The 24,558-nt window shown below is 39.5% G+C and overlaps 1 protein-coding gene across 1 annotated transcript in view; it reads left to right on the plus strand.

Moving 5' to 3' along the window:
- The window catches only part of LOC118843765 (WD repeat containing planar cell polarity effector), a 397,160-nt gene that overhangs the window by 362,052 nt on the left and 10,550 nt on the right, over window positions 1-24,558 (plus strand). The window contains exons 16-17 of the mRNA XM_036751528.1: window positions 8,700-8,862; window positions 22,055-22,140. Of these exons, the coding sequence (XP_036607423.1) occupies window positions 8,700-8,862; window positions 22,055-22,140 (249 nt within the window). The remainder of the gene's footprint in view (window positions 1-8,699; window positions 8,863-22,054; window positions 22,141-24,558) is intronic.

Here is a 24,558-nt window from a genome sequence, read left to right on the forward strand (position 1 = left end):
AGGGGCAGAAGGAATCTATACAATATGGCCTTAAAGTTATTCCCAAGAACAAATGACTCAAGCAGATGAGAAGGAGCAAATTATTGGAGACTGTCCCCTCTGTAGTATTCCTGTAGGCAAACAGATGACTCCCTGACCCAATGTTATCTTTTAAAGCAGTAATATCAAATGAGGTCATCATTGTAGAGCACATAGCACCATGCCTGGCACATAGTAAGAGATACATAAACGTTAGCTATCATTATTGTAATTATTACTGTTAATAAAACCCTATCCATTTGCATTCAGTTATTCTTTTGATTTATTTCTGCACAAAGAATTTTCAGAATTATCATCATGAAGATACTTGGTGGATTTTTCTTTAAAAGTTTCATGTTCACCAAAATAGTCCAGTGAGAAGCTCTGAGGGGCAGAGCTGGAAACACTCCATCTTGAAGTTCATGGCTATAGACAGGTTGGGAACAACCTTGAACTGCCTAGTTCCTGGCAGGGACTTTCAGTTTTGTCTTGATCAACCCATGGCTTAACACAGTCCCTAGGGTATAGCAGGCTTTAACAAATGCACATTCATTGAATAATTGATTGGTTTAGATACTCGGTGGCAATAGCAAAAAGCCCGGTGAGAGTTCCTTTTCCTGAAGTTGGTGATTCGCTGGGACCTGTGTAGAACAATATTACCACAGTGGCTTCTATTCTTCATTTTTTTAAAGAGGCAGCAAGGTTTATTCCTCATAGATTTAAAGCCAGGTGGGGACATCAGAAGCCATCATATCTCACCCCTTCACTTGACAGAGCAGAAATCTGAGCTTCAGAAACTGATTTAGCAAATAAAATGTTGGGCATGGAGTCAGGAGGACCTGAGTTCAAATCCCACCTCTGACATGACCTGAATAACTATGGGCAAGTCAGGTAACCTCTCTCAGCCTCAGTTTCTTCATATGTAAAGGGAGGATAATAACACCTGAAGTACTTGCTTCATAGGGTTGTCATGAGGTTCCAATGAGAAGTATGAAAATTACTTTGCATATAATGCTATAGAAATGTCCATTATTATTCCAGTAACTGCTGTATCGAGGAAATCACTAGCTAAGCAGCTCTGTAAATATAAAAGAATTCACAAATATTTTCTCCACCTAGACTGCAAATATAATGTAACTGTGGGTTGGAGGGTTCATTGGAGGTACAGTATACCCTGGACCACATCCCACTTATCCTGTGCTAAACTCTGGATAGAATACATAAAATATAGATATGCATGGGACTATGTGAACACAGAAGGAAAGAAAGGTAACCTTTTTTCCCCAATCTGTTGTATTCAAGCAGAATAGAACTCATTGTATTCAAGCAGGAGGAGAATCAATCTCATTTTACTAGTGATATGATTCATGTGATGTTATTTGTCATCCATCTTTTCTGAAAAAGACATGTTTGAAACCTTTGTAGACATTTAAAATCACTTTAAACATTGTGATTAAAAGGAAGAGAACCTCTCTCATCTATGCATTGGTTAGTGCATAACAGACAACTGACATTCTTCAAGTGCTAAAAATTTTGAGAATTAAGTTTATTAATAAGGATTATATTATGCTTGTTCTTCGCAAACACCTACCACAGTTTCACTTAAGGTTTAATTTTATATTTTGATCTTTGATTTTACATATAAGAAATATATAGCATGGTCTAGTAGGAACACTGGGTTGGGAGTTAGATGACATGACTTTACATCCTGTCTCTCTGCTATTTACCACTGTAAATGTGACCTTGGATAAATCATTTAACTTGGGCTTCAGTTTCCTTACCCATAAAATGAGAGGTTGGACTTTACACCTTCAAATTCTATTATCTCATTTTGTTTATGAGTTGTTAACTTTATGTATATGTCATATCCCCTTACTAGATGCTAACCTCCGTGAAGGCAGGGATAATGTCTTATCCAAGGTTTACATCTTCCTCAGCCCCTAGTACATTGTTCTTCATGCACCAGTAAGTCCTTAAATAAACTATCATGTCCCCCTGACTAGTACAGTGGAGAGAAGTTAGAATAATCTTTTCTCCCCTCCAGACCATTCAGCTATCACCATAATTCAACTACTCCTTTGAAGTTCTTGCCCATTGGTTATATTACTCTGTCCCTGTGACTGTTACTACCAAAAAGCAGGACCTTCTCCCACCTTCCTAAGTGACTTAAGCACATGGCTTCTAGTCTTCCTCTAAAACCCCAATACTGCCATTATCATCAGAGGTTTTTATATTCCATAGTCAACTCATTGGAAAACCAAACAGGCCAGTTTGGCCAGAATATAATATCCAACAAAACTTGGTTGTTTTGGGGATTTTTGTATTCATCTGATTCTTCAAACACCCTGACCTTTTAGTTAATCAGTCTCCTCAAATCCCATGACTTCCACCTCATCTACCTCAGCTTCCTACAGAGAAGGTCATCACATGAAATTTTTCTACCCCAAGATCCCAAACTCTGAAATTCCCCTCTGTCATCATGGTCAATATCTCCAATTGCCTCCTCCCAATGGAACCTGCTTTTTATCCTCATTCTAACCTCTGGCAGCTCCATTACTCCTCCCCATATCCCTATCTCATCATCCATATTCTGAGTTTATTTCTGTCTCTTCAGTCTTGATCCTATAATCAGACATTTCAGTCATGCACTTTCCTCTGTCTCTTCTTGTCTCCCTCATTCTTCCACTGTTCCTACTCTGCTAATATTCAACTATGAATAGCCTCCCCCATCTGCCTTCTTTAAAGGGGCCAAGGTCTCCCATTGCATCCTGGGCCATCTCCAGTCATCCTAATGAATATCAGGCCACTGGACACAGATGGCTCTAGAGGAGAAAGTGAGGCTGATGACCTGGCACAGCCCTCCCTCGCTCAAATCAAAGTCAACTGCAAAATCATCTCCCTAATGCCATGGTCCTCTTCAAGAACGAAGGAGAAACACAACAACTTCCAAATAGCAGAGTATAGCTGTGTGAAGTCACAAAATCCTGTAGATTGTGTCTAATATGAAGTCATCTTTATCTAACCTCAGTTAGGCCCTCACTGCTTCCAGACAATCCTTTTATTCATATCTGATTGACTCCCCATCACATTTTCTACAACAGCTATTCTAAAGCTTCTAAAACCTTTACACCATCCCCTTTGAGAAGATTACCCCACCTTCTACTTTACTTAGAAAATGAGCCATTCATCCTATGTTCTCACATCTCCTCCCTTCCACAACTCAGAACCTCTAAATATTTTCAATCAATTCAATTCATCAAGTATTAAGTGCCTTCAGTGTGCAAGGCACCTTGATTATCACCAATTCATCCTGTATATAGATATATATATATATATGTTTATAATACATATATGTATGTATATCAATAGATAGATGGGCATATAATCTTTTCTGTACATAGCTGTTTTCACGTTATCTACCCCATTAGACTACAAGCTTCTTGAGATCAGGGATTAACTTTTGTGCCCCTCTATGTAGACCCTGTGCTTAGAACAGTGCCTGGAATATAGTAGGCATTTAATAAATATTACTATGATATTAATATATAATATAATATAATAGTATTATATAATATTAATATGTTATAATATTAATAAATATCACCTACTATGTTAGGTTCTAGGGCTACAAAGATGAAAATGAAACAAAGAAACAACACGCACACAGATAAATATATACGAAGTAAATACAAAGTAATTGGAGGAGTTAGGAGCTCAGGAAAGGCCTCATGTAGGATGTTGAAGTAGTACCAGAGCTGAGCCTTGATGCCAGCCAGGCAGTTGAAGGGTAAGGAGGGAGAACATTCTCGTGATAGAGAACAGCTTATGCAAAATCATGGAGGCAGGAGATGGAGTGCTGTACACAAGGGAACAGTGAGTGGGCCAATTTGGTAGAAATGTAACATGCATGAGGCAGAATAATATAAAATCAGTCTAGAAATTTCCATTGGAGCCAAACTATGAAGGGCTTCAATGCCCATCAGAGGAGTCGGTGTTTTATCCTGGAAGCAATATTGAGCTACTCAAGCAGGGGAAGGAAATGATCAGGCCTATACTTTAAGAATATAAATTTTGAAGCTGTGGGGAGCATGGGTTGGAGGGGAAAGACTGGAGACAGAGAAGCCCAGAAATAGCCTAGAAGGCTAATTCAACTCAAAGCTAGAACTTCAGCTAGGTGGCACAGTAAGTAGAGTGCCAGGCCTAGAGTCAGGTAGATCCATCTTCCTGAGTTCAAATCTGACCTCAGACACTTAACCCTGTTTGCCTCAGTTTCCACATCTGTTGAATGAGCTGGAGAAGGAAATGACAATCTGCCAAGAGACCAAAATGACTGAACAACAAAGAGCTGCAGAGAGTCTGACCTATAGAAGGGGCCATGTGAATGGAGAGAAGGGGGTATATAGAATAATTGTTGTGGGGGTAGAATCAACAAAGAATGGCAACTTATTGGATTTGGGGGGAGGGGGAGAGAAGAGTAAGAATGATTCTGATATTGGAAGGATGGTGGTACCCTTGACAGAAATAAAGAAGCTAGGAAGAAGGGTGGGCTTAGGGGAGAAATAATTAGTTCTCTTTTGGATGTGTTGAGTTTTAAAAGCTTACAGGACATAGTCAATAGTCAATAAACATTTATTAAGCATTCATTATGTGCTAGGCATTGTGCTAAGCACTGGGGATACAAATACATCTAGGTAGAAATGTCCAAAAGACACTTGATGAAGCAGTGCTGGGGCTCAGTGCTGCTCAGTCCTCAGATGAGGACTGATATGTTCACCTGAGAGTCATCAGAATGGAGATCACAACTGAAGTTTGGGGAGCTGATGATATGACTGAGTATAAACAGGGAAGGCCAAGTGAAGAGCCTTGGGGGACACCTGTGGCCAGAAAGCAGGACATAGATGATTATGCAGTAAAGGGAACTGAAAAGAAGTCATCAGATATGTAGAAGGAAAACCAGTCCAAGATGATGAAGTCATCCTCCTCCTTGCCAAGGAGAAACCCTGGACTGGAATCTTTGATGTCATCGGCTCCTATCTCCTCTAGGGTCTTGCTCCATCAATCATCCAGTCCCTCTCTTTTCCACTGGCTCCTTAATCTCTAGCCACAAAAATGTTCATATCTCACCTACCTTAAAAAAAATACATTTCCCTTAACTGTGTTATCCCCTCAAGCTACTATCCTATTCTTTTTTCTCTTTCCCTTCACTGCTCGGCTTCCATCTAAGCTTATTGCTTCAGCTGTCTCACCACCCACTTACTCCTCAACCCTTGAAATCTAGTTTCCAGCTCCTACCACTTTGCTGACACTGTTCTCTCCAAAGTCACCTATGACCTCTTAACTGACAAATCCAATGACCTTTTCTTATTTCTCATCTGCCATTACATTTCCACAGCAATTATGCTCCTGGGTACTCTCTCCTTTGACTTCCATGATGTTGTTCTTTGCTGGTTGGTTCTCCTGCTTGTCAAATTAACAAGAATCTATTAAGTGCTTACTGTGTGCCAAGCACAGTGGGTACACAAAAAAAGGCAAAAACACAATCCCTGCCCTCAAGGAGATTGCATTCCAATGGGGGAGACAATATGTAAGTACCTAGGAACATACAAGATATAGAGAACAAAGATAGAGGACAGTCTGAGAGGGGAAGGCATTAGCAGCTGGAGAGACTAGTCAATCCATAAACATTTGAGCTGATTCTTGAAGGAGATGAGGCAAACTAAGAGTTGGAGGGAAGGAGGGAGAAGGGAATTCCAAGCTTGGGGCATATCCAGGATAAAGTCAGAGAGGTGAAAGATTAAAAGGGTTTCATATTCAAGGAACTACAAGTAGACCAGTGATGCTGAAATGTAAAGTACATAGAGGAATATAAAGTGTAAAAATCTGGAAAGGCAGGAAAAGGCCAGGTTGTGAAAAGTTTTAAATGGTATTCTTTGCTGGTCCAGCTTTTCCGCACCCCTTAAGTGTGGGTATCAATCCACACTCCATTCTGGGCTGTCTCCTCCTGCCCCATTCTTAACCTTGGTGAGCTTTGATACACCCATGGTTTTGGTTGTCCCTTCTGGGGAAGATGCGTAAAACTAGATACCTGGAACCTCTAGCCAGGATATGCATGAACAGACCAAACCACCTAGCTCCCACATACCAACCGGAGCAAAAATCTAAAATTTCACCAGAGCAAATAATGATCAAGAAGTCCAATGACAGTCATTGCCTTTACCCCAGAACTGTACAAAGAATCACCTAAAAGCATACAGGCATCAGAAAAGGGGGCTTCCAGCAAAGCTATGGCCCCCACAGGCAAACAACTGAGGAAGTTAGAAAGCTCTGGATGGAACTCTTGAAACTGGGGGAATGGCAACAACCAGAGCAGCATAGCAAGACTTGGACCAGGACAACCCAGATCCATAGGGTCCAAGGTCAGCGGGCCCTCTGCTTTGATCTGTCATGGTGACCCTCAAAGATCCAGGGTGCCTAACCTCAGGGGATAGAGGTCTATTTTTTCTCCATGCATATTCCCACCATCTCAGTTCAGGGCCAGGAGTCCCAAGGGTACAATGGGATGGATAACCAAGCCCTGGGGTCCTTAGATTACATCAGTAGGTCAGGTGATAGTGCTACATGTCTGGACTGCACAGAGATAAGGTAAGGACTAGAGGATCTTGGGCAGCAGTGGCAAAGAAATGATAGGCCTGGTGAAACTCCCATCTCATCTACGGGAGCCCAGGTGGGTTCTGGACAGCCTGGAACCTGGGAGGAGAGGTAGAGAAAAGCTGTGCAGTATTTGGTATGAAACTAAAATCATTAGATATATTTATCCCAAAAAACATTTTCCATGGATTTTGAAGGTATTCTTATAACTCCTGTTCTCCAGCTGCTGATTTCATTAGCCACCTGACTAATTCTAACAAAATAAACTGGTGGTCATTTTGGTTCTTATGTATTTGCCATTGAGTTAGTTTGGGCTTTTTGTTCTCTTTATTAAGACACCAAAATTAAGTGCATTATGAGAATCTAAATGAGAGGAAACGTGGAGTAGATAGAAGACCAAAACCTTAACCAAATCCTGCTTCTGACACATACTACTTCTGTCACTTTGGGCAAGTAAGTTACTAAACCTTTCAATGCCACAGGCAACTAAAACTCCAAATTACAGGTGATTCATGATTCTGTGTTTGAGGGGGAAGTATTCTCATTAGAAGTTCCTTACACTGAGGAAATCATAGTATCGTAGATGTAGACACTGAAGGGACCTTTGAGGTCATCTGGTCTAACCCACTCGTTTTGCAAGTATAGACTGCCCAATTCACTTGGGTCAAAACAACTGCAACAACATGGCTTCTGCAACTCATTCGTGCTTGTCTTTCTTAGCAAGGTCACCTTGAAAGAAGAAATGTTTGCTATTTGTCCTTGGCAATCCCATAATTCAAAATTGGTGGGAAAGACCTAATACTTTATATTCTCTACCAGTTTGTTGTGCAAACATTAAAGGACTCACTATATGAATGTAAGCTATTAATAGTATGGCAGAAAAATTGGAGGATTGGAGGTAGGTGAATTTCAACATGATATAGCTGTGCAAATTCTGTCTTGATATGTTTACAAACATAGCTTGTAGAAATAAACAGGTGAACCAGTTTCTTCTACAAAGAACTCTAGAATTACTGTGTTCATAGTTTTGGACTTTAATAATACTGTCTGCACAGTTCTAAATTTCTATGCTCAGACAACAAAACTCCTCTTAATGGCAATCATGCTTTTTCATTTGTGCTTCTGTACACTTTTGTAAACAGAAGCATTACAAAAATAAAAACTCTCTATTGAATTGTTTTTTAAAGCCCTGAAGCTCTTTAGAGAGAATTTGAAAATATTTTATACTCAACCTACACATTGACTATTTCTTTCTCAGAATTTATTGCAGAATCATGACCTTTCTAATATTCATGATTTATGTGTGTCAGGTAATTCAATATGCTACTCTACAAGATAGGAAGGGTAGGGAAGAGTTTACTGGGGGAAAGGAAAGAAGAAAATTCAAATATCTGGTTCTTGTCTGTATTAGAAAAAAACAAATTTTAAAAAATCCATTTTTATTTTATTTTTTAAATATCTTACTCTTCTAGTTTTCACATCCTCATTCCAAATAAGATTAATATTTTTCATAATTTTTAACAATTTTCTTCCCAAGTTAGCCATATTATAACTTTAGGTATACTACCAAAGATGTAAAAAGTAGAGTCTCATAAATTTCTAAAACTTAATGCTTTGGGAACTTCTGAAATACTAATTACCTGAAAGTAAGACTGAGCAACTATTTTATCCAAATATTCTATAATGTTTTTAAAGTGTGTGTGGCTACATGGGAGCATCTCTAGCCATTGAATAAGTTTATCAATTGCAGAATTTGCATAGAGCAAAATTCTTGGGTAGGTGGCCCACTGGAAAACATTTCTTCAACGAAGAAACAAATTCTGGAAATTTGTTTACAATTTTAGACATTAAGAATTTTTTAATCATTGAAATATTCAGTTAAGCTATGCTAAACTAAATCTGAGAATAACAAATGTCAAAACAAAAGAGGGCTGGTGATTCAAGATTTCTAATGCATTCACTGTAAATTGACAACAGTTGAAATGTACAAGCTCTGATGGATTATGTTTTTCCATCTTAAATCATTTTAACAGAACTCCTGGGACCATTGGATGGAGGGGACACACTAAATGAAGCTTTTGTTGGCCTGTCTTTAACACCTCAAGGTGAAGAAACATTTCCAGACATTCTTCCTCCCTCTGGTTCGAGCTACAGACATATCTCACAACAAACGGCATTGACTCACTCTTCAAACAGGTGAGAAATGGGAGGTGATTGGTATGGTTATATTATTGAAACCATTTAAAGCAAAGATTCTTAACTATTTTGGGGGAGTCATGGGCCCCTTTGGAAGCCTAGTGAATGATATGGACCTTACCCTCAGAATAGTGGTATTATACAATTGAAAGAAATACTAAATTTCAGTTAGAGATAAGTGAAAATAAAGACATCATTTTTCCCACCCAAGTTCCTGGACGCTGTGGGGATTTGTGAACCCCAGGTTAAGAACTCCCAATTTAAAATGACTACTCAGTCATTCAGACAACAAATTTTTATTAAGTGTCCTAGGTACTATAAGAAGTACTGGGGATACAAAGAAAGACAAAAATAGTCACTATCACTAAGGAACACACATTCTAATGGTATATTAACAGCTAAGTATATACAAAATGATCTGGAGAAAGAAATGGTAAACCACTCCAGTATCTTTGCCATGAAAACCCCAAATGGGGTCATGAAGAGTCAGACATGACTGAAATGACTGAACAACAACATATTAAATGTATACAGACTAGATGAAAGAAAGGTAATCTCAGAGAGGATGACACTGAAGCCTTCTGAAGAAAAGCTTCCTGCAGAAGATGAAACTTGAGCTTAATTTTGCAGGAAATAAAAGGCAGAGGTGAGGGGTCAGGGCATCTGATGCTTGGGGGATGGCCAGTGCAAAGGCAGTGATGGGAGAAGTAACATGTTAGAAGAGCAGCTAGTAGGGCCCGGTAGCTGAACCATAGAGTGCATGGAGCAGGATAAAGGTCGAGTAGACTGGAAAGTTAGAAAGTGGCCAAGTTTGGAAGCGTTTTACATTCCAAACAAATTCATTTGTACTTGATAATCGGGAATGACTAGAGCTCATTGAGCAGAGAGGTGGCAACATCAGACCTACACTTTAGAAAAATCAGCAACTGGGAGGAGGGAGAGACTGAGTCAAGAAAACCAGTTAGAAGGCTATTGCAAGAGTCCAGGAGAGATGTGGTGGGGGCTTGATCTGGGGTCATGGCTGTGTAAGTAGAGAGAAGAAGACACATGAGAGACATGTTGCAAAAGTGACAAGTTTTGGCACCTGATTTGATGTGTAGGGTGAATGAGAGTGATGAGTTGAGGATGACCACCAAGGTTGCAATCCAAGCATTCTATTTTGGCTCTTTTAAAATGACTAGTAGCTAAGCATAAGCTTACCAAGCATATACATATTATCATGTCTGTATCTGATGATAATTTTCCTATGACTAGGACTAAGAAGATGTAGTGGTTAGAATAGGGACAAGATGGGAATAGGAAGGATGAGGAAAAAAAGTGTTCAGATATAATGATAGCACAATACAAATTGAAGGTGATTCTTGTGACACATTTTGTTTTCAATTCTAAATCCTAAGATTGTTAGATTTCCTAATTATTCATTTTACACTATATATTTTGAATTATGTTAATGTTATCATGTTCGATCATGTTATGATATGACTTAGCAATTACTATTTTGGAAGACCAAGGATTAAGCAGCAACTTTCCCACAATAGCCAATAGCAAGAGCTGAAATTTAAGATAATGTTATAGTTTAAATTATCGTGAAAGAAAAATGCAATCAGAAACATGTAATTGTCAAACTGGGCAGAGGCATGAGGTGATAATGCTGCTAATTTGATAATGCCATCAAAGTGCTTGTGAAAAATATGTGTGTATAGATATCTATACTTATGTATTTCTACATACACATGTATATTCTCATTTTTCCAATTCTCATATGTTCTAATCAACAAAAAATTCATTTGTAAAATATCACATAAAGATTGAGAGGCAATGTGGCAAAGGGCAGAGAAGGCTAGCCTTGGAGTCAAGACCTGGGTTCAAGTTCCACCTCTGAGGAATACGACTGTACGACACTGAGCAATCACCAAACCTCCCAGGCAGCTGTCCCCAGGCAGCTCTCTAAGGCTGTGAGTTTTAGAGCAGGTGCTGACTTGCTTTGTTAGAGGGAGTTTCTTCACAATGAATTCACTATACCAATAAAATCTGTCAGGTCCACCCCACCCCCCACTCCAAAAAAAAATTAAAACAAGAAAAAACGTAAAACCTTTGAGATCTATACAGAGTAAGAAATTTCCTTTGGAAGGCACAAAGTTAATAGAAATAAATAAAAAAAACAAGATAAATGCTTATATAATACTTTTTTCCATCTTGAGGACTGACTGGCCACAAACACCAAAAACAAAATCCAAAGACTAAGATGAAAGAAAGAGTAAAGAGAGGGAGAGATAGAGAGGAAGGAAAGAAGGAAGGAAAGAAGGCAAAAGGGAGGGAGGGAAGGAAGGAAGGAAGGAAGGACGGGTGGGAGGGAGGGGAAGGGAAGGGAGGAAAGCAAGGGGAAAGGGAGGGGAAGAAGGGAGAGAAAGAAGAAAAGGGAAGGAAGAGAAAAAAGAAAGACAAAAAAGGAAGAAAGGAAAAAGAAAACGTGGCATGTTGGTAACCAACATAGTAATGGTATGACATTTTAATAATAATAACTCACATTGACATAGCACCATAAGGTTTGCAAAGCACTTTATGTTGTCTCATTTCATCCTCACAACAGCCCTAGGAGGTACATGCAATTATTACCCCCATTTGACAAATGAGGAAACTGAGTCTGAGGGGTCATGTCACTTGCCCAGGGTCACACAGTTGGTAAAGTGTCAGAAACAGGATTTGCCCCTAATCCACAGCGCCCCCTAGCTGTCACCTATTTCTTTGACAGTATCAGTACTTTTCACATTTCTATAGTAGGTTACATGTGGCAAGGGTATCATCCACATCCGTTTCCAGATGTGGCAGCTGAGGCACCCCTCTGCCTCACAAGGAGAAGTGATTTGCCTCAAACCCCTTCCCACTGATCCACAGGACCTCCCCACAAAATAAAACTATACCCAGAGACCATTGAGATACAGACAACAGCCATGGGAGAGGATTTTAACATGAGTCATTTTTAGCCGCATTTCCCTAAGTGAGCTCTGGGCTCAGCGCCTTCCCAGATGCCTCTGGGCCGTGCAGGGTCCACCTAGCAGACGTCAAGCAGCCCCCAAACTTAAAAAGACCAAACTCAGACACAACCACAGACAGATTGTGATCAGAGGACCAGCATGGCTCTCTGCTCCTATTTACTATTAATATTAATATTAAATAGGAATTGCTTCCATTTATGGAGCAGTGTAATATCCCGGGGCTCTTTCCTCATGAAATCTTGCTTGGCCTCACAGCCCCCCTGAGAGAGAGAGAGCAGTGCCAAGGAGGACAGAGCTGGAAAGGGACTCCCACAGCCCCCACCCTCCCCTACAACATGCCAGACCGGTTGTTTCTCAAGCCTTTGCTTGAAGACCTCTGCAGAAGAGGAACTCCCTCCCTCCTCAGGCAACACATTCCACTTGAGGATAGCTCTGATTGTCAGAGTTTTCCCTGACATCAGGTCTAAATGGGCCTCTGCATATTCCACCCATTGGGCCAGGTTCTGCCCTCTGGGGCCAAACAGAACAAGTCTAATCCCTCTTGCATATGACAGCCTTTCAAATATTTGAAAATATCGTTCATGTCTTCCCTCAGTCTTCTTGTTTAATGTCTCTCCAAACTTATTTAATACGTTCATCACCGGAAGCTTGGCTGCTGGGTGCTGGAGTTTTTTGTTCAGCCAATAGCAAGTCATGTAGACTATATATCACTGGATGACTGGCCATCTAAATCACTAGAGACAAAAATCACAAATCCTTTAAGTGTCACTTTGGTTTTCAGTAGCTAATAATATGAAATAAATAATGTCTTACTAGTGTGGTCCTAGTAGCAATATAATATTTTAAGCTATTATACAAACTGATCTGAGTAGTTTATTAGTTGGCAGAATTTACATACCATAATTTTAAAGGGATTCCTGGAAGAGCCAAATGCTTGTCCAAGCAAAAGACAAACACAAAATTGGGGATAATGTATCTATTGGAGAAAAGATGAAACATTTAGAAAATTGTTATAATTTCCAAAAGTCGCTAACAAAGCTAAAGGCCTCATTCACTGTCATTAAAATTATTTAAAATATATGTTGCTAAATTTCTTTTAGGCCTGGGCCTATGAGATGTATTAAGTTACATGGCTTCACTGGATAACCCCTGGAAGTCTCTTATGAACTTACAGCCTAAAATGCAGAGTCCTAGTTAAGATTTGCAGATTATATTGTGATTTCAAAATACTTTGACCTACATTTGTCACTTGCAGTCAGAAAGATGCCCGTTGTTGGTCATTCTTACCTGATGACAGGGGACTGAACTCCATGGGGAACAATCTGAGACACGGCTCTGACGTCAAATCTGTAAAATGTTGTCACCTTTCAGATTCCATCATAGATGTACTTGGTGTCCTGGCTTCCATCAAGTCCCAACCAAAGTTGTTTTCTGCAAAAAGCCCTCTCCAATCCCCCTTAATGCTAAGTTCTTTCCTTTGTTGATAACCCCAGTTTATTCTGTCTATATGTGTATATATAATTACATATATACGTATACACGCATATATACATGTATACATGTACACACATGCACACACATACATATATAAATATATGATTCATACATAGATTTTCCCTTTTTATGTCCTCCCATTAGATAGTAAGCTCCTTGAGGGCAGGAATTGTCTCTTACCTTTCTATCATCACCACTTAACATAGTAAGTACTTAATGAATTTGAGTTGACTGACTAACCGGCTTCTAAGCAGTACCTAGGAGACCCAGTGCATGACAGTGGACCATGCCAGCCCCATAGGAAAACACAGACAAAGCACACTAGCTCCTGACTACCATGCCTGTAGGTACAACTACCAGAGTTGTATGCCAACATGGCATATGGAATATTGCCAAGGTGATACAAGGTCTCTGGAGCCCTTATCTGATGATGCTTCCACTTCCCTCAGCTTTAATTCTCTTAAAGACTGATGTATGCCAACCCTGAAGGCAGTGCAAAGCTGGCTTAAATAGTTGCTACTTCCCTCTACTCAGGCTGGGTAGAGCCCCTGACATTCATCCCTGGGCCTCTTGTCCTAAGATCCTGGCTAACAACATTATCTCATTTAATAATCACAGCTATCCTGATATAAGTACTATCATTCTCATCTCTCTATCAATGCCTGGCAATTAAAAGGTAAACTTTTAGTAAGCACATGGCATAGACTACCTGCATTGGACCTGGAGTCACAAAAGACTGAGGTTCTGCTTCTTTCTCTGATACCTTATGACCATGGACAAATCACTTAACCTCTCTGAGACTCAATTTTCTTATCCAAAAATGGAGGTAATGGGATCTGTAGTGCCTGCCTTTTATGTGAAATTATGTAGGTGAAGCACCTTAAAGGGCTGTATAAATGGCAGCTCTTATTAAATGTAACTCTGAAAAGCTATATTTACAAATGAGGAAGCAGAATCTCTCAGAGTTTTAGGTGGGATAGTTATGATGGGATAGTGAAAAAGAACGCTGGATTTGGAATCAGAAGCTCAATCAAGCCATAAGAATTTATTAAGCACCTACTATGAGCCAAGTACTGAAGATGAGTCCAAGTCCAAATTCTGCTGCTCACTATCTATGTGACTGTGTGACCCTTATCTTATCTCACTCTGCTCATCAGCAAAACAGTATTCTCACGACTTATTTCTCAGAATTGTCATAAGGATAAAGATAAGATAAAATACATGAAGTGTTTTGTAAACTAGCGAGTGCTGTGTAATCTTGGGCTGGCATTATTAGGTCAGCTGACTGAAGTCACAAATCTAGACAGTGATAGGAAAGGACTCAAACCAGGTCTTCCGGATTCCCCAAGTCTAGGCTCTTCCCACTTTCTATTTATCAAGTGCTTTGTTGTTGTTATTCAAGTCATTTTAGTTGTGTCCAACTCTTTGTTATCCTATTTTGGGGGTTTGCCATTTCCTCCTCTAGCTCATTTTACAGATGAGGAAACAGGCAAACAGAGTTAAGTGACTTGCCCAGGGTCACACAACTAGTAAGTATCTAAGCTCAGTTCTGAACTCAAGAAGGTGAGTCTTCCTGACTGCAGGCCTGCAGGCTCTATCCACTTCACCACTAGCTGGCCCTTATTAAGTGATTATTTATGGGCAATGTATTCTTTTTGGTAATTGGGATACAAAGATGAAATAAGGAGGTATTCCCTACCCCAGAGGAGCTTAGAATCTGATAGGGAAGGGTAAGGCATGAACTGTTTGTCTCATAAGACCCGGTGAAGCTGGCAATGCCGGCACTGTCTCTCTTTTACAGATGAAGAAATGAAGGCTCAGGAGGTAAACTGACTTGTCCAGTCACCCAGCAAATCCACATCAGTGCCAGGACTGTGGGAGTAGTCTGTCTCCCAAGTCCTGTGCTCTTTCCATAGGCCTGAGCAAGGCATTGGTAAAACTGATTTCTCATCCCAATTCTCTCCGATAACTAGCTGAATGAACTGAACCAAATGACTTTTCCCCTAGGCCTTAAGGTTACTATTGCAAAACACATGCTTTGTTTGCCTCATAGAGAAAAAGGACGTTGAAATGAAATGACAAATGTAAAGGACTTTTGAAAGTGAAAGTACTATACATATTTGATGCTATTATGGTATAATATAGTACTAATTAAGGCAATTTAATGGCTTGTAAGATCCCAAGGTACATCATCTTCATCATCATCATCATCATTATAATAAAATAATTTATATCACACCTACTATGTGCCATACACTATGCTAAGACCTTTACAAATATTATCTCATTTGATCCTCACAACAACCTTCAAGGTAGGTGCTATTAAGACCCCCACTTTGCAATTAAGGAAACTGAGGCAGGTAGCAGTTAAGTGATTTGCTGAGGGCCACACAGCTAGGAAGTGTCTGAGGCTGGATTTGAGCTCAGGTCTTCCTGTCTCCAGGTCACCCAGGGCTCTATCTACTTTGCCACATAGCTGCCCATAGGTCACTGTGATGAGGCTAACCATTTAATATAATTACATATTATACTTTTTTTTATAAACTGTTTGCCTCAGTCTCCCCATCTGCAAAATCAGATGGAGCAGGAAATGGCAAATGACTCCAGTATCTCTGCCAAGAAAGCCTAAATGGGGTTACAAAGAGTCAGACAGGACCCAAGAGACTGAACAAGGAATACTTTTGTATAGTGCCTTAAGGAGAATCTCACAAACTTGATACCCTAAAGGTTAAGAGGATTTAAATCTGGACAATCTACTAATCTTAGGAATAAAACAGAGTGGAATGATTATCTTGTATGTATCTTGTTGTTCTTTATCTCCTCCAGCAGACTGAGAGTTCCTTGAGAGCAGGGACTGGTTTTTATTGTGGTACTTCTAGTCAAGGTTGGGCTGGGGAGGGGAAGGAGTTGTTTTGTTTTTTTGTTTGTTTGTTTGTTTTGACCTTTCTTTGTATCCCCCAGCACTTAGCACCTTGCCTGGCATGTAATAGACATATATAGTAAATACTTCAACTGGTAGCTAGGTGGTGCTGTGGGTAGAGTGCTGGGCCTGGAGTCAGGAAGACTCCTCTCTCAGTTCAAATCTGACCTCAGACACTTACTAGCTGTGTGACCCTGGGCAAGTCACTTAACCCTGCTTTCCCCAGTTTCCTCATCTGTAAAATGAGCTAGAGAGGGAAATGACAAACCACCCCAGTAGCTTTGCCAAGAAAACCCCACATGGGGTGAAGAAGAGTCAGACACAATCAAAATGACTAAACAAGAATAAGTGCTCGTTGACTTGACCTATCTATATCTCTGGGCAGTCATACAGTAAAACTTAATAGAAGCAGATACCAATATGAATTAGTGAATATATGCATTATCATAGCTTTAGAGATGGAAAGGACCTTACTTACATCTAGAACAGCCTTTTCACTTTACTGCTAAGGAAAGTAAGGACAATGAAGGGAGTGGCCCGAGGTCACAGAAGCAGGACCTGAAGGAAGTCCTCTGACTCCAAAACCAGTGGACAAAACCAGCGGACTTGGAGAGCATCGTGTCTAATGCCCTCATTTACAGGAGGAAGTCCAATAAATCCTTTTGTAAGTCAGTGCAGCCAATTGGTCAAGACCCTGGATCCAGTTCAGCCCCAATACCAAGTTCCTTTATGTCAGGGGATTCTGAACCTGGGGTCCACAAACTTGTTCTTTTTTAAAAAAATATTTGGTTAACTATTTAAATGTAATTAGTTTCTTTGGCATCCAATATATTTTATTTCATGTATTTAAAGACATCCTCAGAAGCGGTCCATAGGCATCATCAGACTGGCACAAAAGGGGTCTACAACACAAGAAATGCTAAGAATCTCTCATCTTACAGTTCTGTTCTAAATGTCATTCCTTGCTTCTTTTTTCCCCCATTCCCAGGTGAACTCTTTTGAGTTCAAAGTAACCCCCCAATATCCAATTAAATGCTTTGGAAGGAGAGAAGGTTTGGGTCCCATACCCCAAGGCTCCAGTTTTAATCAGTGATTTGTACTTGAACTTAATTAACACTTTTCCCATGTTCTGTCAGAGGATTGTAACTACCACCCCTCCCCACCCCCACCCTCACCTCCATCTCAGGGTGGGCAGTATTATAGCTAGGGAGACAGACAATGTCTGAATTCATTGGAGAGGTGTCATTTCTAGCTAGACCTTAAACAAGAGGCTATGGGATTCCTAAATAGGAAAGAATTGCCCCCTCTTCTCATTTTGCCTTCAGGATGTCACTGGATACTTTTCTTCCCCTATTCAGTCTTTGCAGATATCTTTCCAGTGCCTCAGGAAGGGTCAATTCACGTTTCTCCTCCAAAAGCCAGGTGCCCCCTGCTGGTCAATTTCACTTTGCTCCCCAGGACTTTGGCCTTTGCATTCCAGCCAAGCTACAGGTTCTTCACCCACAAATCTCAGGAATTTGTCAAGTCTCCACACCTCAGGTCTGACCAGTCAGCCCAACCTAGCCTAAGCATGTATACCATGACACCTTCTACTCCCCACTGTATTTTCAGTTTTCTACAAAGACTAATTTTAAGTTTCTGAAGTCCAAATTTTGACTGCCCAGGAATATATCTCTCATTCATAATGTTGTTTCACTAAAGAAGTAATGATTTTGTATAATGACCTCAGCATCAGGTAGGACAAGTCTGTAATGATACTGAAATTATACTATAGGTACAAAAATATGCAAATTCTAAGCTGAAGCAAAGGCTATATTTTTAACTATGCAACTGATTAAGAAAGAAAACCTTTAGGTAAATTTAGACCCAAAGCAAATGTTGACTCATGACCATATTTAAACTTACTCTGTTGATTAAAAGGGAAAGATAAATAAAAAATACCTTTTTCTGATTTCATTTTCTCTTATAAATAAAACAAACAGATCAGAGAAAAACTTATACAAAGAAGCAGTAGTAGAAGGGAGGAAATCAAGGGGTAAGAAAGGGAGAATAGAAATAGGTGAGGAATGATACTAGGCTCAAATGGGTCTATATTCTCACTCAAATACTCAAATGGTTCAGCACGCTCATCAATTTGCATGTGCCCTTCAGAGATGCAGGTTGCAACCCATCCATACCTTCCTATCTATCATATGTGATTCATATCTATCTCTCCATAAGTTAGCCACAAGGAATCCACCCGGCATGCTGGAAGTCTCCATCGCTTCCACCTGACATTGTGAGGATGGCAATAGAACACTAGGGCTGTCCATCTGTCCTTGACATGGGACAAGCTCATCTTTTTTTTCTACCATAATGCTCTCCTACTACTATACAAAAATAACTTGACAGACATTCTTTCACCTCTAGAATGAGGAAGTTGGACCAAATGATCCTTGAGATTAGGGTTCTATAAGTAATTCTGTGTAGTATTCTGTGAAATCTCAGAATAGAGGGTCTTAGCAAACATCGAATCCAAATCTTTCTGTAGACAAGGAAAAAGACTCAGAGATTTGCCCAGAATCCCAAGCCGATGTGTGGAAGAGCTGAGACCAGAGCCCACATCTGCTAACTCCCAGGCCTTTGATCTTTCCGGGCCATCACAGTACCATCTTTGCAACCGTATTCCCTAAAATAAGTGTCCTATAGGTTTGCATCTTAATGCTCAGTAAATCTGAATCTAGAGTCAAATGACATATTATCCTCTTTGTTTACATTAGTTTAAAATGATTTTGATTCCTATCTAAATATTTACCTTCCAACTGGAAAAGATGCTTCTCAAATTGCATTCCATCATCATCGGTAGCAAAAAAGAGACATTAATTAGACTCCCACGTACTCACAAACCTCAAAGATGGAAATTTTCGGCCCTTGCAAAACAGGGAAATTTGTCAACGAAGCGCCTGGCAATTGATCTATTAAAAATATTTTATAACCTATAGTTCATTAATGTTGACTCAAAACAAACTGTCACGGCTGACAGAAAAAGCTGACAATTATCCCATTCCAAGTTGGCCCAGCCCAGGCTGACCTTGTTTACACATCTCTGTCTTTTAATTTGCAGTAACTTGGCATACGAAGAGACTATGTGGCTTATGTGCAGAAGGCCCTTTTCGGCATCTTAAACTGAAATAAGCGCAGTAGTACACTGAGTACTTCCAGTTTACTGAGCTCTTAGGTAGATTTATATGTATTAGAGAGAACTGGTTAAGTTCCTTTTATCCCCACTGGGCTTTTTATGTTTGTTGACTATAAGACTATAAAACTATAAGCTAAACAGCAACATCTTTTTATAAACCTTGGTATATGTCTAAAATCCTCCCAGCATTGGCCGATTTTAAAGACACGTTCAAAGAAGGATGGACAACGTAAGCTCTTTTAGAACATGAAAAAAGAAGGGTTTCTGCAATTTGGCTGCCAAAAAAGCAGTTTACCATCCTCCACTGAATCCATAGCCCCATGTAAGAAAGCTGATCAAGATACTACTAGATTGATAATGGAGCTAAAGAGCAAAAAGAATCTCTCTCTTCAGCCTAATCTGGTCTCCAATGAAGTTTCTTGGTTTCTTTTTCTGAGCCAATAAAGCTTAAGCAAAGGAGTGCTTGCATTTATTGTGGCTTTAATATGGCTCAAGAAAAGCGGATGAGGAAAGATGTTGCTTTGTGGATTCTCAGCTGCCTGAATAACTTTCACTGTGCTGGGAATGAGAAAGAAAAGTATCCAGGAAAATCCAGATCCCCCTCCAGCTTTTTTACATTCTCAGAGATAGAGTTTTTGTTTGTAATTTTATGTCATATTTGCAAGGCTTACTTATCCCAGAATCAAAAAAAAAATAAGCCAAAATCATTATCCATTGATTTCAAATCACTATATCACAACCTATAAATGTACCTCTTCCTATTTGCAAAGACCTTTTTTCCACTAGAGTTCAGCATATTAAAAGTTAACCTAAATATTCAATAAATGTAGCTTAGAATAAATTCAAAGATACCATGAAAGCTCAACCATTTAGATGATATGATATTTAAATCACTGGTCTGATTGAATTATGCAAAATTCAAAGGGCCTCTAAAAGCTCTATGTTAGAACAGTTTAAATCAGCACTGTTTCTTATACACATCCCGGCTTTCCCATTCCCAATACTATCCCCAGTCAGTCTCTACTACATTAACACTTGGATAGACTTTTGCAACGTCCTCCTGACCTTATGGTTCCCTGCAATTCATCTTTCTGCCAGACTCGTCTTTCCAAAGCCCAGATCTCATCATCAAAAACCTCCAGTGGCCTTCAAGTTCAGACCCCCTAACTGAGAGATGCTTATCTTTCTTTTGTCATGGACCCCTTTGGTTGTCTGGTGAAACCTATGGACCACTTCTCAAAATGATGTTTTCAAATGCAATAAATAAAATAAATATAATTATAAAGGAAACCAATTATGGTGATATTTATTTACCAAAATATATAAAAATCAAGTTCACAGACCCAAGATTAAACCTTAGCTTCACATTCAAGGAATTTTTTTTTTTTGAGGCAAAATCTGGCTCCAGCTTGCCTTTCAAGCCTTAGTTGTGCTGTGTGCCATCATGTATTGTACCTGACTATGATTTCCCAACTATGTCAGTAAGTCAACAAGCAGGAAAGCCTCTGTGCCCTTGTACGTGTACTCTCTCTGCTTATGAAGCTCTCCCACCTCATTTCAGCCTCCTTCAATATTCCCCACCCCTCCCTCAAGACCCAAATGGCCCAAATGTCACACCTTCCATGTAGCCTTCCCTGATTGCCCTTGGCCAGAACACCTTTCTCCTTAGGACTCTCATGGCCATTTCTTTGTACCTTTCTTACATACTTACAGTTTTCTGTCTTATATTAGAATTATTTGTGTCCGTTACTTATCTCCCTTATTAGATTTAGATTATATGCTCTATGAGGGCAAGGGCTATAGGATTTTTTTCATCTTTATGTTTTCCATCAGTTCCTAGCACAGTCTTTTCCATACTTAAATGTTTATTAAGTCATTCATTATTTATATTATCTATAAAATAGTTTATTAAATAAACTAAATGTTTAATAAAGGAAGGGATGATATAATCTCTTACTGTAGCAGAGAAAAATTAGGAAAGTCATAGGGAAATAAAAGAGTATTGTGCAAACTAACAAAAATTAAATATAAACATTTCTATGTATACTGTTTCATGTACCTGATGATAGTTCTTTTGAAATAATTATACATAGCCCTTGATTAAAAGGTGAGAAGGGATTTCAGATGAACAAAATTAAAAAGAATGCTTAAAATGCAACCTCCTAAACTATGGACTGTGAGTATTTTAGTGAAAAACTCAGGATAAAAATATATACTTACTTGTATTGCCCATCTTAACTGTGCAAAAGGCTGGTATCCACATTGTTTTCTTGCTCCCCCACTATCTGACTGTGGACTGCTCCTGAGAACCAGTTCCATATAAAATATTCCATTTGTATAAACTAAATTTAGTTGGTATTCAGAATGCTCATTTAAATAAAAGTCTTAATGAGGCAAAGGACAAGGATTTCATACCATGTTTGTCTGAAAAAAATATCAATTATGAATAATTGCAATGAGAAGATCTTTCATGAAAAAAGAAGACATTATATAAAAAGTACTACCATGGTTTGAAAAGTATTATAGTCTTGTTCAATACTTGAGAAAGGTTAAAAATGTTTTCTCACCACCATGTCTGTTTTTCTCCTGCCACAAATACAACAGACCAGTACTTGATAGAGAGAGCAAATTTGAGAAGGACAGCTATGCTGCACCCTTGATGGAAAACACCATAGCCTGGAATTCAGAAGGTAAGGATAATCATTGTCATAGCCAAAATATATAACTTAAAGGAAAATAGATATCATGAAGGAGATTTCCGCTCAAAGAGGTAAAACTAAACTACCTCTGAATTGTTTCCACTGACATCAATAGGACTTGGCAACTGATTAGATGATGGATAGAGAAGAGTGGAAGGAAGGAGAAGGTGAAATCAAAGAATTCAAGTTTGGGTAAATGGTTAAGCTGCTGACATAAAAAGGGACGTAGGAAAGAGGATCAGACTTCGAGTGAAAGCTCGTAATTCAGTTTTAGATACACCGAACTTTCACTATAAGTAGGACATTCAGGCAGAGATATCCAGTGGGCAGGAATTAACATGAGTCTAGAGCTAAGAAGAAAAGTTGGGACTGAAGACAAAAATGAGTGTCATCTCATCAGCCTTCAAAGCGGGTACCTTTATCATACTCTGGTATTTCAAAAGAGGCCTGATTTCAACACTGTGCTAAGTCCCTAATTCAGGTCACGATCATTCCATTGTTTATGATTTGCTATGGTCAAAACACTTTTATAAATTCACCAACTAGTGACCAACATTGTGGTGATAAGCTTCTCTGAACTTATCGGAGTTGGTCTTTGCCAGGCCCATACTCAAAAACTTGGCTGGCTTTGTGGGAGCTTCCAGACCTTGTGCTGTGCAGACTACGACAACAACAGTTAAATTTATAGAGCGCTTACAATGTGGCAGGCACTGTGCCAAGCACTTTACAGTTATTATCTGATTTGATACAACAACAACCCTGGAGGTAGGTACTATTGTTAGCCCCATTTTAAAGATGGTGAGACTGAGGTAAGCAGTGGTTAAGTGACTTCCCCAGGATTACACAGGTGTTAAGTGTCTGAGGCCAGATTTGGACTCAGGTCTTCCTGACTCTAGGCCCAGCACTCTTTCCACCATGCTACCATGCCATGAACATTTTATCTTATATTATATTTTATATTATAGTCATTTGTCTATGTGTCTGTGTCTTCTCTCCTAGGTCTTCTCTCCTTAAGGGCTGAGATAGTGTGATGTTAATCACTGTATCTCTTCTAGCACAAAGTTCAGTAATTTGCACAGAATATACACTTAATGAACAATTATTGAATGAATAAATAGAAAAATGGGGCACCAGCCATTTTGGAGCGATACATACACAAGGGCGCACAGCAACATAAGTAGATGATAGTCTACTTGGAGACTCGACTTTACTCAACTTGGATAGTCAAGAGGCAGAGTTGTGGTCAGGTTCAGTCAATCAACTAACATTTATTAAGCATCTACTGCATGCCAGGCACCTAGATGGGAAGCCTAGGTACCTGGGAACAGTGACAGGGAAGTTAAGAAGAAGGGAGAATTTGAGAGGAAAGATAATGAGTTCAGTTTTGGATATTTTTAGCTTAAGATGTATAAAGGCCATCCAGTTCAAGTTGTTTAATGGACAGTTGGAGATATGAAACTGGGGGTGAGGAGAGATGTTGAGGCTGGACCAGCAGACCTAAGATAATCACTGGAATTCTGGAAGCTGATTAGATTGCCACGTGAAATCCTAGAGGGAGAAGAGGAACCGGGGCAGACCCATGTGGGACACGGTTGGTAGGCATGACATAGATGGAGATTTATCAAATGAGACAAAGAAGAATCAGTCAGACAGGTAGAAGAAGAATTGTGGGAGGGCAGAGTCACTGATAGTGAAAAGAGTATCCAGGAGGAGAAGACAATTGACAGTGGCGGATATTCCAGAAAGGCGACGATGGCTGAAGATTGAGACAAGGCCACTAGATTGATCAATTAAGAAATCATTAGTAATGTTGGAGAAAGCAGTTTCAGTTGAATGATGAAGTCAGAAGCCAGTCTGTAGAGAGTTAAGAAGATCACGAAAAGAAAGTGGAAGCATCTATTGTGGACAGCATTCTCGAGGAGTTTAGCCACCAAAGCAGGGGCAGGGGGAGTGGCGGGGAGATACAGGGCAATCACTAGTGGGAGTGTTATTTTGAGGATAGGAAAGACATGGTCATGTTGCCAATTGACTGATTGAAACTAAAGGCATGAAAAATCTCAGATCATCATATTGGCCCAAAAAAAGTGACTGAGAGAAACGATCAAATAACTATTGACTCATACATCTACTTTCTCATCCATAGGAAATTTCATAGGAATAATCTACATCCTCACTGAAGGGATTAAAAGGGGAAAATCAAGGCTTTACAAAGAGATATATTCCACAGAAAACCACATCTTTACCATCATACAGCTTAGTGACATAAGTAGAGAATATAAAATCTCGTTGTGCTTAGTTTATGTTGACTATAAAACAGCGTTCCATTTAGTAGAGCAAAATGCCGCCATAAATCCCATGCGGATTTCAGAGTCATACAAGATTCCTTGTCTTGACATAGAATGGTTTAGA

The sequence above is a fragment of the Trichosurus vulpecula genome, chromosome 3, assembly GCF_011100635.1.
Source record: "Trichosurus vulpecula isolate mTriVul1 chromosome 3, mTriVul1.pri, whole genome shotgun sequence".
NCBI classification, from domain to species: domain Eukaryota; kingdom Metazoa; phylum Chordata; class Mammalia; order Diprotodontia; family Phalangeridae; genus Trichosurus; species Trichosurus vulpecula.